At 39.3% G+C, this 15,479-nt stretch overlaps 1 protein-coding gene across 1 annotated transcript in view; it reads right to left on the bottom strand.

Moving 5' to 3' along the window:
- The window catches only part of LOC136346627 (uncharacterized), a gene marked incomplete at its 5' end in the record, with an annotated part of 61,130 nt that overhangs the window by 9,867 nt on the left and 35,784 nt on the right, over nucleotides 1-15,479 (bottom strand). Inside the window, 3 exons of the mRNA XM_066295938.1 lie at nucleotides 5,938-6,220; nucleotides 7,189-7,341; nucleotides 7,609-8,079. Of these exons, the coding sequence (XP_066152035.1) occupies nucleotides 5,938-6,220; nucleotides 7,189-7,341; nucleotides 7,609-8,079 (907 nt within the window). The remainder of the gene's footprint in view (nucleotides 1-5,937; nucleotides 6,221-7,188; nucleotides 7,342-7,608; nucleotides 8,080-15,479) is intronic.

Consider the following 15,479-nt stretch of genomic DNA (forward strand, 5'->3'; position numbering starts at 1 on the left):
TACGTACAAGTAGAAAAATACCGCCACTACGGAGAAGAACTCTTCCCAATTATGGACGAAGGCAGCTCACAAGAGTTTGAATACAGTAGGACATCTCAGGGAGGCTCCAAGCCACCCAAATAAAAAATAGGTAGGAAACCAAAATCTTACACACCCTCCACCGCCACAACCCCAACGCTAGACCCCAAAAGGTCTGCTTTTAGTAACACAGCACAACTCTCAGCATCGCAAAACGAAACGTCAACACCACCAATAAAAAGCATCAAGAAAAAAACAACACCCAACTTTCACCCACATCTTTATATTGGTTGCATCAACCTCAACATCAAGAATCCAACTCGCTCTTGACAGGAAAAATTCCTTTCCGATAATAGGGACATTATTATCAAACAAGAAAGGAATTTCAGCATAAAAACAAGAATTGAGAGGAATACAACAGAACCTCTATAAAGGTTCACCCTAAAAGGAACCCTTCAGAACGAACAACACACCTACCGCTGTAATAAATTAAACAAATGCCACTCATTACATAACACCGTCATATTCAGTGGTAGCCATAGGAATGGACATAGACATAAAGGATGACATATTCCTAAAATCTCTGGAGAAGTTAGACTTGAAAACCCGGTTCTATAAAAGTATCGTCTCGAAGCAAAGAAACGTACCTATGCTCATGATGAAGCTGATCACAGGCGATCCACGTACGAGAAACTTATAATCGATGGTATAGTACGTTTCTTGGGACGCCTATACAAAATTTAGTGGAAAGCAAGCCACCAATGCTTATTCCGGCACCTTACAGCAAATGCAACTCCTTTGGGAACCGCTCAGATGATTGCAAAGAGCCCACGAAACGCAAGAGGTGCCAACGACCTTACTCGACATCAACGTGCAAATCTCCACTTCCTCTCAATGTTTATGGCCTGCAACTCGGATGACCACGCAGCATTGAACATGAAATGTCCGAAGTAACCCACTGCCCCAATCGCCAGAATCTCCAATATAAAAATGAAATGCTGTAACAAGAGGACGGCCGAGGTATCGAGGACGATGACGGAAGACATTCAACAATAACGCATGATTACTTAATTAACAAATGCGAAAACTAAATTAATACTACTAGAGGAACTACTAAAAAAAAAATGAAAATAATTTGTCGATGACTTCGCTATGGACACCTCTGTGGCCTTCTTCGGTAATCATATGTACATACTAATGTTTGATATACTTCTCCCCAACAGAACCTTTAAACCAACTTAGAGAGACAATAACGAATATAGAACATTCAACTTAACACTGATATATACCAACGTTAATGTATTAAACCACAAAAAACATTTGTTACATAACTACATAGAACGCAACGATACAGATTGCCGCATGTTTGTAAAGATGATAACGCCAGGATGGAGCGGGGGGAGGACGGGGGAGGACAATACTTCTGAATCCAAAAATTAAATTAGGATAGGCTAATCCCTCTCCTTTAAATTTTCGTTTAAATGATTGCTTCCATTTCGCTATACCCTTCTGAAACGACCTCATCCACATATTCCTAGTGTACATTCATCTTCGCTCCAGCACAGAACGGAACGTCCTAATCAAAGCGTGCCTCTACAAATATGCGATTATTGCGGGGTACTTCAATCTAAGCAAAAGCGAGACAATACAACTGAACAGATTCCTGGACAATTCAGATTTTGCAAAACACAATACACCCCCCGCATTTTTGATGCCGAGGATTCAAGACTCGACTCCCGACCTATTATTTTACACAGCGAACCTAACCAATGTCATAAACAATCTCAAGCGTACAAATGAATTTGGACCGGACAACTTAGCAATAACGGTTGACATAAACCTCGGACAAACACAAAATACGGTCGCGACAAAAGCGATGCCAAAACCAAATCTCTAAAATAGACGTCGACAAATTAAAACCACACGTACACGACTATACTGAAACGCGAGCAGGGATGTGCTCTATTGAAAAATGTTCACCCCCCACAGAAAAATCACTTCTACCATCAGACCTATACCAAGATTGATCAAACGTAAAAGGGAATTATACAGAACGTACGCACTCGCGCAAGATGAAGAGCTAAAAATAAAACTGAACGAACCCAACAGAAACTTCGAAACACTGATAGCACAGTACAAACAAGACAAATGGCTAGAAGCATGCCTAGAAATTGAACAGGATCGAGGAAAGGCATAGTGGCAGAAAATACAAAAAAACTCTCACGATACAAGAAACATATCACTAGCAGTGCAATCAACGGAAAGGGGACAGAACTATATACAGCCAAAGACACCGCCGGCGCGTTTGCCGGACACTTTCAAAGGGCATTTAGTACATCGACAAATCCTAACTTCGACGATCAAAATTGGACTTTAGTAAATAACTGACTTGAAAACTACCTTAGAAACGACAAGTACTACCCATACCAACTAATTACTGACGCAGGATTTGACGATGCACTCGCCCGCGCTGAAAATACAGCACCAGGAAAAGATAACATAAAAAACAAAGTACTGAAAAACTTGACCAAACGTGCGCAAAAACTCATAGTGGAGCTACTCAATGATTGCGTCAAACAAGCGCGTTTTCAGAGACCTGAAAAATGGGAACAATAATACCTATTCCCAAATCTAGGCTGGACAGCACACAAACACAAAACCATAGGCCTGTAACATTACATCCTGCACTAAGCAAAATATCTGAAAATATAATCAAAACGAAACTGCAAAATCTAATTGGACACCACATACCAACATACCAATTCGACTCTAAACCTATGCCCTCACGATACACTCGTCATACTTACCAATAACATACAAACCTCACGCTTAGAAAATAATAAAACAGCATGTTTCGTTATGGACATAAATAAAGCGTTGGACAGTGTTTGGCATAAAGGACTATTATACAAGTTACACAAACTTGGCACACCGAATTACTTAGTACGTATTATAAGGAACCTAATAGAAAATTGACACCTAGAGGTACGCATGAACGACACCCTTTTCTTTACCTTCTCCCTGGAGCAGGGGCTCCCTCAAGGATCGCCACTCACGCCATTTCTCTACAACATTAATTTCCACCACATATACTACGATAACCTACAACATCACTTTGACAAAACAGTATATATACTGCAATAGGCTGACGACACTACATTTATCACGCGCGAGAAAACCACGACGAAAGCAATGGAAAAACTGCGGACACTAAAGGACAACACAATGACTTGGTTCTACAGATGGAGACTAACACCAAACGCCACCAAAAATCAATTGCTACTTCCGAACCACCAGATAAAAGATAACTCCCCAACAGTAGTAACAGATGGTCACCAAACGAAACCAAAACCGGAAGGAAAATACCTAGGGACAGCAATTGATGATAAATTAAAATTATCTAAAACACGTACAAAATACAAGAAAGGAAATCATTAAAATAACCAAATAGGTAGAACTCTGACATATAAAAGCAAAGGAATTAATACCACAATGGGCACCAAATTTACGAATCCATCTGCAGACTGCTCTGGATTGTGCACATATGCTAAGAGCAAATGCTACAGAGAGAACAAGACAGCACATACAAACTACAGGACAGATCGCGCTGAGACTAATCACCAAGAAGAGACACCCCCACAACCCCCTCCACAATCCATCCGCGGCACATTTATATAACTGGACACTAATGATGACGATAACTGGAAAATTGCTACAACTAGAAGTCAAATGGACAGACAACCGCTACAATTGGAATATACCCAACCTCTTTTGCCTAACAAGACAAAGAAGACGATCCCGCTTTCTCTTCCTTTCCACAACACTGCTGGAATATTTCCAAGGATTGTGATTTTTTTCTCTTCATCCATTTTTTGTGTATATTTGATTGAATCGTAAAAACCAAAGGTGAAAGATTAAGTCACGGCAGAAAGGCCAATGAGGCCGACAGCTCTTAAGCGAATAAAGATTTCTCTACTACTACTACTATAACGGCGCTACTTTTTGGGCCTATGGGCTTCAAGGTAGCTGTACATCCGTTGCTACAATAGGGAGCAAAAGTTGCATCATAGAAATGGAGTTATCAGGAATGCGTTAAAGTAAAGATGTTCTTTAAAAATCCGAAGCATACATGTAAAATCCATCTATGTGGTTTAAACAGTGACCATTATCAAAACTAATACAGAAATTTTGCTTCTCTCCTTGGGATGGTGTAACAGTGATAGTACGAAATATCAAGTGGTGTTAGTTCAGTCAGATTCGGAAAAAAGTGTGAATATCTCGAAATCCATGATATTTTCATTTGGGCTCTTTTTTCATTTTCTGACTTCTAAAGGATGGGCCTTCCATCGGGCGAAGTATTGTCGAAGGCTCACGGGACACCCTGTATAATAGTTTTCCAAAATTCATCCGACTTGTGTTTATGAGCATTTGCGAAACCTAATCGCTTCTTTCTATAAACATTATTAATTATCGGTTTACGACGTGCAGTACAAACTTTGAAATCTTCCTTTTTCAGTTTGTTTCTCACTGTTGTCGGTGTTAGAGACTTCCCTGTTGCAGATTGCAAATCTTCGGCGATAGTTATTGAACTTTTAAATGGGTTCTTGTTCATAGTTCTGACAATAAAGCGTCGTCAAGTTTTGAAGGTCTGTCGGGTCGTTTTTTCTTTTAATTTCCGACTGTGTTGGGGATTTTAGATGCGTTTATAGTATGTGCAACTGTCGAATGTTGTCTACCCATCGGTTTCCCTATTTCTCTTGCAGACCTACTGTCTTTATAGAGATTAATAACCAGAGTGTTTTCTTCATTTGTTAGTTCTCTAGTTTTTGGAGGCATTATACAAAATTTCAAGTTTTCATTATCTCAACGGAACGGCAACTGATTCTAAGCAATCGCGGTAAACAAGCCGCTACAAGTTGCTTGTTTTTCCAGAAGTAGGAAAATGATTGAAAAGCACCATGCTCGAGTGTCTAAGCACTTGTTTCCTCTCGCTCTTCACACTAATTTTAATATAACTAGTTTTTTTTTGGTTTTACATGTTTTTATTGCTAATAAATTACACGATTTGAGAAAACCTGACTCTGAAATTTATTTTTATGTGTACGTTGTTTGGTGCAATTAATGTTTTAAAGTTTTGAACATTTTTCTACTTCGTTTAAAGCGGTGTCTAAACACTTTCTTCCGCAGCTGCACGCAACTTCAGCTCCTGAGCGAGTGCGCTAAAGCCACTTTACGGCACGCTCGAAGGAAAAATATGTTTCGAATTATCTTAGGTCAAATTGCAAATCTAAAATTAATTTAAAAACTGTTCTATAAACATAGTTTTATAGTTCATCTGATGCTCGGTGCAAATTTAGTCCGGGTTCTAGTCTTTTTTTTTTTTTTTTTTTTTTTTTAATTTTGCTCCCGAATTATAATTGAAAGCTTAATTTATATCGCTCAATTTAGTATTTTCAATTACAATTCTTATTTCGTTTGTCGTACCACGCTTCGCAACAAGAACAAAAGCCCCTTAATGTCATCATGTTTCATTTCGGCTGACACGCAATCTTGGATCAAACGAACACAAAACGAACCGACCGGGGGATTTAAAATGGGATCCCGACGTTCCCTAATTCGGCAGCAACAAATTTCTGGATGACGGAGGGCGTATTTTAATTACAATTCTCAGCTAATAAATGGCACTCTTTTAACCAGCCATGATGGAAACAAATTAACATCGAGATTGAGAATATTTCAGATAATTCAATTAAAAGTTTCCCCGGTGAAGGAGAACGGGAGCCAAGTTTATTTCTCGATTGTTAAACCGATAGACCTATTATGGGGAATTTGCCTCGGGTAAACTTTGCGGCCCCATTTTACATATTATTCAATGAACTGAACGATCTGTAAAAATTTAAACGTAGAGAGATTTCTTACCGTTACGACGTAGTTTAGCCCGTTCCAGGTCATTCTGGCCACGGAATCTTTACGGCGCAGACTCGTTCCGAGTCGCTCGGTGCCGTCGGCGACATCCAGTTCGCCAGGTAGGACATCTGGGCGACCCGCCATCATCTGGCCAGAATACGAACCTCCAGCAGTAACTTCTGCCACACTTGGAGTTACCTCCGAGGCTGCTCTTCGGGGCCGGGTACTTGCAGAAAGCGTCGATTGGGGGCGGTAACTTAGAGTTGCATATTGGTCTTTTAAGGGACCCATTGTTCTGTAAGGGTTCGCGTATCTTGATATTAGAAAAGAAGCGTGAAGTTTGGCGAAAATTAGACTACAGCAGCTGTGGCAGGCTGAAAACGCAAGGGCTTCATTGAGTGGTCTAATTACCGTATTGTGACCCCTTTATACATTCATTTTAGAATAATGGGAATTACATCAAACGCCAGCTTTACATTTAAATTAATTTCGCGCTACAATCCCTTAATCTCTCTAATGCCCAATTACTTAAGCCCCAAGGCCTAATTTATTTATAACGGCCATTACCAGCACTCTTCGTGCGGTAAAAAACCACGTCTGCTAATTTTTAGCGATAATATTAAGACGCCATAAATCGGATTTAATGACCGCAAGCTGTTACTTCTCCGTCCCGAGCTCGGATTTAATTTTCAGGCGCGATCGGTATGGGCATTTTTTAATTCGTTTTTATTGGCGGTTTTCATAAATTGGGGGCAAATCGAGTTTCACAACTGCACGTCGGCCATCATTAATTTTTAGTTTGGAGGCGTTGAATTCTGCCGGGAGCGTTAAATTAAAAAGTATTTAATAGAGCCATTAAAAGGCAAAAACACTGCATTAACTATGCAAAAATACTGCTACATATTAATACCCTCCTCCGAGATTGCGGACCGAATGTATAACTTTTCCGGGTCGGACCGAACTTTCCATATCAATTCTAATGTAAATCGGTGGCGGTATTTCTAGAGAGGCCTCGGCTCTCCAGTTATAAATTCAGAGAACTGTCATCTGATGGTTTATATAAACATTTCGTATGCAACCTCGTTTTAATATTAAGTCTACGCCGCGTTTATTGCGAGAGACGTGCCCCGTTAGCTCAGAGACTTTAAGATTATTCGGAATGAATATGTCTCTGACAAAGATAAGCGGAACATTGGTTTAATCCCGGCAAAACCAAACAAAACGACTGAAATGTCGAGAAATTTGTGCATTGAAATTACTAACCTCGAGGCCATTCTTTTCCTCCTATCCAGCCACCTTTGCTTCTCCTCTTTCTCATTTTCCTCGCCAACACCAAAGAAATTCGCTGTTTCTTTTTTAATGTAGTTCTTAATCATCTCTTTCCTGCTCACTGATCGATGTAAAGGTGGTCGTACCCTAAAAAAAATCCTAGATCAACACTACCAAAAGCAACTGAGAATCAAACTTTCACTAAAGAGAAAAGAAAAATATACTACAAAGATTAATACATATTTTTTCGTCAGACATTTTTTGTTACTTCCAGCAGAGGGTAAAGTTGCTTTCGTAGTATGTTTATACTCCACGTGTGTCAATAACATTTACCGTTTTGTAAAATTTTTGTAACATCAAAACTTTGTAATTAAAAAAAAATTATCTGAAGCTAAACTAAAAAAAAAACCATACCTATTCGGTACTCTTTCACTCTGAGTATAATTAACCCTCTTAGTAGCCCCAATTCTCTCTGGACCCTCCCCTCTGGGCCCTTCCGCAGTAGTTGGATCAGCAGGCGTGGAAGGTAACGACACAGTCCTGTGCACTGCACTCCTATTGGCTGAAGGCGTGGCCTGAGCGGTGCTCTGTGCAATAGTAGGTGCGACTTGTAGGTTGGAAGCAGTCAGCACCGATGCAGGAGTGCTGGGATGTGATTGCATGTTTTGTCTCAACCTAAGGGGTGTGTCCTCTCCGGTGGAGGCGGAGCTCAAAGCTGATTGCTCAGTACCAGAGCTCGAGAGCATAGTGGTAGGGGTGAGCGAACGCTGATTGGTCGGAGTGATACTTCGATTGGTTTGGACATGGCGAGGCGTCAACTGGATGGCTGCTGATTGGTCGTGCTGCTGGGTGCTGGGAGTTTGACTATTAGGAGTCGGGGAGCGCCTGGAAGACATTATTAGTTTTAGAACTGAGTTAAAATTAAAGCGTTCAAATGTCAAGAAGTCAAGTTAAATTTGCTTGAGAAAATAAAACAAACATTAAGCCAACTACAGCGGCTGCCTTAAAGTTGGTAATGACTTTAAGAATGTCGGTTTTTGAACGTTTAGAATGCTAGTAAGTTTCGGGGGTTATTTAAATATGCACCTATTTAAATTTTAAGTTTTATGCATATTACGAATATTTTTAGAATTGTAACGAAAAATAATCTGTCTAAAATGCAAGCAAAGAAAATGTTTCAGTAGTATTTATTTAGTAATTAAAAGCAGATGTCCGTTCACGAGAGGCGAAGCATCCCAGGGCGCGTGTCCTGAATAACTAAAAACTAGAATTTATTCCGGAACTTTTTAAAAAGTTATTATTTTTATGGCTTTTGGGCTTTAGCTCCGTGCAAGTTACGACCGGCAGTTTACGTGTCTCACGGCAGCTGCGTCTGAATCAACAAAACCAGCTGCGCTTTGCTGAAACTGACCCTCGAAAACTCTTCTTCCAGATCGACCCGAAGAAGGTTTATCAAGAAGTTTTAATTGGAACTAATGAATTCGGGCCGAAATCCCGAAACTAATTTACCGCAGACAATGTAACGTGCATATCGGATTTCGAATGAAGTTTTAAACTAAACCACAACGATTATCGATCGGAGGGGCATTACGCCCCACGAATTTTAACGTCGAATGGTATTTCACGGGGGACCCATTTACGGCCAAAATTATATGCAAATCAATTTAAATAGAGGTTCAATTAGCGAACGCCATCTATCAGGGGTTTCCGTTCATTATGCAGCCAGTTACGAAATGAAAACTAATCTATCAGGATTAGCTGATGATGGAGATTTTTCGCTCCTGGACGCAGGTATTCAATTTCTTATGCTAACAAAGGAATTTTCCTATGAAAGCATGAGGAAGTGACAAGGTTTTCATACAAATCAAAAGGCTCAGAAATACATATAGGGCTGCTCCTAGATGATACATATTTTAAGAATTTCTTTTAGAGAGGTTTCATCGAGCTGAAACCCGACTTAAAGATATTACGAAATTTTACTCATGTTTCCAACCTATATTGGACGCTGATCCACGTATTAAATCACCAAAAATAAGTTTTTGTTTCATCAATTACTAAGTTATAAGTAAAAAATAGTTGGCTCTCGTTATATTTTTGCAATAATCTGTAAACTTTCTCCAAAATTTTTAATAACTACGTTTTTCAACATTAGCTGGATTAAACGAGAATGTTAACAATACTAAACGCAAAATTCCCCCAAATTCTCCGAGTTTAATTATTCTCAAATTGAATTTCGCGAAATTTCTTTTTTTTTAGAGCGATAGGGATTGTGAGTTTTGCAATTTCAAGCAAAGTACTGCAATATACAATATTTCTCAGATGAATCGGACAAACATATATTTCACACCTCAAATCGAACACATTACGGACGGAACATTCTTACGTTATTGTGTTTTTATGCGTCATAATTTTAACAATAAGGCCTCTCACTTTTTACCCTAGAGATATTATCCATACTCAGGGAAAAACTGAGAAATTTTCCTAGTTTTCAACACACTATTTCTACCATTTTCACTGACAAAAGCAGGCGATAAGGTTGCGGACTTATGCGGAACCCAGTAATATGGCGTCATGTGTCGCGAATATACAGATATTTAAAAAATTTAATTTTCAACTCCTTCCTCGTCTTTCACACACCATTGTTTGGTCAAAGTCCGTGTCTGGGAATTTAATTTCGTGCCGCTGGCACTTTTCGAGAAACTGCCCGAGAAAAGCTCAATCTTACACAGTTTGGCTCGCAAAAAAGTGAAGTCTTATCGATAACGTAAATCGATAGCGTTATTTCACTTCCGGTCCGCTGACCCCCTTGCATCATTAGCAAACTGCTGAACGTTTTACTCTCTTTTCCGTGTCTCGGCCATACATATACATGATAGGGCCCTTTTATCCCTCGGGAAAACCCCTTTCAACAATCGAGTTTGCTTAGGTCACCAACCAGTTAACAGGAGCGCTTTTTCAACTCCATATTGCGAGCAAACTCTGCCGTAAAATCACATAATTTTCTATTGACAAAAACAAACAGGGATCGATCATCATCTTCCACGAGTGTGAAGACACAAAGACGTCACTGAAATTAGAGCTGCAGTCAATCGAGGGCTCAAATTGGCTCAGGAAACGGAACTGGCCGGCCGGAAGCCGGAAGTCGAGCGTCATCCGTCAAAGAAGCGGAAGTCAGAAGATTCGCCGCGGTTTAGTTTATGAGCGTAAACCGGCTTTGTCGGAATCTGCTTTATAGTAATTTTATTGTTTTGTCGCCTGCAAGTCCGGTGCCAAGGTAGATATATTCGTCTTTTGTAATCCACGATCCCAAATATGAACTCAATATGATTTTTTCCAACGCCATCTATTAAACGTAGCAGAGACGGTAGGTTCTGCCCACATCGCTAAAAACATGTTTGCGCAGGAGGGAGAGATGCGGAGTCTGCGCAGTGTGCACGTAACTAATTGACGGATTGCGCGTACCTCGGACGGGGTACCGTTTCAACTACACCTATTAATAAGATTTGTGATTGGTATATCTCTTTAGGGATAAATAATTTTTTTTTATAGCAAGAGGTAAATGACTCTAATTAATAGTGGTTTGTAAGGGAGCATTCTTCTTGGTAGGTGCGAGGCGTGATTTGCAAGCTCCAGCTGATCAGTACCGATGCAGAAGTGCTCAGATACGGTTACATATTTTGCGAATTTTACATTCAACTAGAGGGTGTACCCTCATCGATAAAGGTGGAGCTTAAAACTTATTAGTCTGTCTTAGAGCATGAGAGCGTGGCTGCAGGGGTAGAGGTGAGAGAACATTGATCAACTAGAATGAGGCTTCGATTAGTTTGGATGTGGCGTGGTTTCATGCAGAGCTGTTGATTGGTCCTGCTGCTAGGGAACTGGCTTTTGACTATTCGGAGTCAAAAGATTCATTGCGATTTATTTTATGAGCGTAAACGGTCTTTGTCTCAATTTTCTTCACAGCATTGTTTCATTTTTCCACCCGCAAGTTCGGTGCCAAAAAAGCACATTTATCTTTGCAATCTACATTCGCATCTACATACGAACTCAACATGAGTTTGTTCAACCATATCTACTCAACTTAAACCTCATAAATTCCTATATTGACCACGCCCTCATTAGCTGGAAACATTCCTATGTAGCTGGGACAAAAGCGAAACTGATGCAGTGCGTATGTCAGATTTTATCTAATTGCTCCTAACAAGATTTGCACAATGTACAAAATTTGTTCATTACTTAGAGGAATGTTTGGTATAAAAATAGAAAATTAGGGCTATTTACTAAAAAAAAAAAATATTCAAAATTTCTGAAAATTCCATATATGAATATGTCAAAGTTGACATCAGTATTGTCAAAATCGGAAAATCAACTGAAAATTAATCGTGACTTGACAAGTCTATTGTCAATGCATGGGGGAGGCGGAGCCTGTGCTCTCTGTATTTGCCCGATTGCGAGTTTTTCAGGGCGTGAAATGCTCAACGTACACCCGCTAATGAGATTATTTGTAGGCTTTGGATGCGTGGGACAATTATTCTTTTCCTTCTGTTTGTGAAAATTTTCCAATTTAATAACGGTTACACCAACAGATTACTAAATATAATTGTCTCAATAACCGTCCAAAACAACGCTAAAGAGCAATTACGTCAATAAGGATATCTCTATGGTATCGGCAAATAGGGGATGCAAAATTATGCTAGTCAGGAATTCAAATCATGCGGACGAATTACCATGCAGCTGGGATGGATTTCGGCTTCGAATACGATTAATACTCTGTTGATTAATGAGCTTTTGAAACACCAATCGACGATACACGAGAGGTTGTTTCATATACGAAATGTTCAATATACGAAATATTCAGTTCAGAAAAGTCTTCTGTGTAAAGAGTGGTTTAACAACCCGGATAAAAAGCCGGAAAGAGCTTGCTTTTCTGTAAAATTGGGCCACGCTAATAAATCAACCCGGATCCGGGTCTCCAAAAAACCACAGGACAAGCAATAGTGATATTAAAAATCCATCTATAAAGAGGAGATTAATCCAAATTACTGTCAAGTAAACCGTCAGTTCTTTTGCTGTCTAGTTGGAAGTAGATAAAGTTAAACGAGTTAAAAGTTTCTTATCGAGTCGGACGACGGGTCCCTCTTTTGCATAAAACTCCATTGCGGTCATCAATTTTAATGACGAAACTCGTCCTTATTTCACTCTGATTTTACTGTGTTTCAGTGAATTTATCATTGAGAAAATGCGATGTAAATCACTTGGAATTAATTTGAAAATTTGGATAAATTGGATTATTGGAAATGTTGCCGGATTTAAGTAAAAAAATTAGGAGGGAGAGGAAATTAATGCTATACGCGTTTCTCTGTTGTGTTTTCTAAGTTTTCCTAATCGATCGCAGAAGCAGACATTCTCAAAAAATTCAATTCCTGTTGGTTTAAATGTTTAAATATCTAAGCATTTCTGATAGATTTTTCCTAAGGGTGGACAGCGATAACGACTTGGAAATAAATAGTTCGAATTTCAATGTTGAACTGGTTTAACCTAATGCATGACATTATTTGTTTCAGTTAATCTCAGGTTACGATCCAAAAATCTTTTTCTCTAGACACATGTAAAATTCTTGTTTTCACCTAGTGAACAACAACTTCTTCTTATTGTGATTTTGTTTTGGGACCCAATGCTGTTATTGGCCTTTCTATATCGCTACAATGCCCTGAGCAGTAAGCGTGACTTAGAACAAACGTCTCTTTCAAAAATTTGCTCCTCCTGGTTCAATTTCACATATGACTAATTTCTACAAAAAAATAAATATTCTCTTCAATCATTTACTGTGACCTGGTCATTAGGCGTGGCATGAGGACTATTTTTAATCCCTGTTTATTTGGATTCGCTTACACTAGCGATGATGATCGGGTGCGGTGAAGATTGATATACATAAAGTCGCATGAGATTCAAAACCGTGTAATATTTGCAGAAATTTACATACTTATACGTTTACAGTAGAGTTATTTTATAACGCTTAGTCGTCATACACTGTGAACAAAAAGTCCGGCAACCCTAAAATATCTCGAAAAATATGCAAGTTATTAAAAAGTTCCTTATATAAAAATTTAAGGAGTTTAAAAATTCCACCATACCATGGTATTGACAAATATACAAGGTGCGTCACAAAGTAGGAGTAAATTGAAGTCATGTGTTTTCTTATGGAATGGCACGCTTTTTATGACTGATTCACCATCGCATTCTGAACACATTTCATGTCCTATGGCTGACTCTAGCGGTTTAGCAGCGATTGCAGGTAAGAAAAAAACCAAACGAACCTATTTTTATTTCATCAAGTGCTCAAAATATGCAAATGCGATAAATCTGACGATTTGGCCCTTCTAAATGTCATTGATAAGGGTGATGGCGGCTCGTTTTTTCGCCTACTCTATCCGGTAATCAGCTCGCTTATTATGAAGCTTGGATAGCACTTGGCAGTGAAACAGAATGGCCTCCCAGATCACCGGACTTGAAGCCCTTTATTGCTGAAATTCTGGAATACGTTACTGAAAAATTCTGTTAGAATTTGGCTCATTGTTAAGCCGTTAGGGTGCACAGTTCGAGCATTTCTTTCAACAAAAATAGGTTAATTTAGATAACAGCAATTTAATTTTTTTCTTTAGTTCTATGATAGCTGCTCAGCCTCTAGAGTTAGCCAGAGGACATGTTACGTGAAATGTGAGAGTGAATCAGGAAATGTCATAAAAAATTTACCGATTCATGAGAAAAAATATAAGTTCTGTGCGCTGTTACTTTGTGACACACTTTGTATAGTTCTGGCTAACGCAGAATCGTAGTTTTTAAACTCCTTTAATTTTTATATAAAATATTTTTCGCGATATTTCTGGGTTGCCGGACGTTTCGTATACAGTATATATCGGTAATTGAGAAGTGGCTCTCGAAAATGTTCAAATTACATATGTTTTAGAAGGGGGGGTCTTTAAGCCCTAGATTCAAAAAACTACAAAAAAAAACCAACATCAACATTGCTACTGGGTGGAGGCGCGACAGATGCAGAATCAAACTCCACTCTTATTGATACGAAGTGTGGCCATTTTTGGGGCCATTGTGCCCATTCTTGTGACCTTTTTCGCCGTTTGAGTACCAAAAGTGCAAGTATTATCCACTTCTATTGATCGCAGATTTTTTCAAAATTTTTGCTGCCCGGTTCCTCATCGCTGTACGAAATTAACATGTTGTGAAAGATTCCTAAAGCTCACTTTCCATCTACTTAAACAGTTTCTCTGCTATATTCTCCATTAGCCCGAACATGTGGCCCCAGAAGCCATCTGTTGGCATAACCGCAAACCTGCGGTATCAAACCTCTTCCATCCAATTACGGAGAAATGGCAACGTTGGCGAAAACGCGATTTTTCCTCGAGGGAAACGTTTCCACGTTTCCGAGTTTTCAATTTAAAAGCACAACGCTCGTTCGATCTCTTTTAATTAACGAATTGTAGAAGAATGAGTAGATTTGATATTCAAGTGGTGTGTCATTTCGAGCGCCAAATTTCCATTCGCGGAATCAGGAAAATGAGCTGGCCATTGTGCAGAGTAACAAAATAATACTAATTTTCATTTGATGTAAAAATTTCTAGATATCAGCAGTACGTCCGGGTATTAGTAACCGTCGCCCCGGAACATCAATCAAGCCTTTGATGCGGAGCGGGCAAAAACGCGAAGTAATTTTCCCTAAGTACAACGGCCGAGTTTCCATTAACAGGAAGTGGTGGAAATAGAAAGAAACTGTGGAGGGCGAATACAAATTCCGATCTTTTACCAGCGTCTACGGTTTCGCTTTTTCGGTTTTATTAAACATTCTTTTTCGCACTAGAGGCACGACATGGAACTGAGAAGTCTGATGCCATCTTTAATCGAATCTTTTCTACAAGGAAACGCGTAATTTTCTCACCACTGTAGGGATAAAAATCGCACAATATTGGGACCAGTTTACTAACGCCCTGGCACTTACAGGCTGTTAGAGCCAATAGAAAACCGGCGAAACCAGTGGGCCGTAAGCAAATTGGACGTGAGTGAAAAATAATGAGAAACATAGGTAAGAAGCACGACCTACTTAAGCAGATCAATTAAGAGCACAACGCCTCCCTTACAAATGGAATACAATAGTTCAGTCTATTAGAAATCCTTTTGGGAATGTAATTCTCCTTTTTGGGATATGCGTGAGATAGATGAGATCCGGAACAATGACACATTACCTGTGTATATCCCGGAACCTATTTATTAAT

Source organism: Euwallacea fornicatus, chromosome 23 (genome assembly GCF_040115645.1).
Source record: "Euwallacea fornicatus isolate EFF26 chromosome 23, ASM4011564v1, whole genome shotgun sequence".
Lineage (NCBI taxonomy): Eukaryota > Metazoa > Arthropoda > Insecta > Coleoptera > Curculionidae > Euwallacea > Euwallacea fornicatus.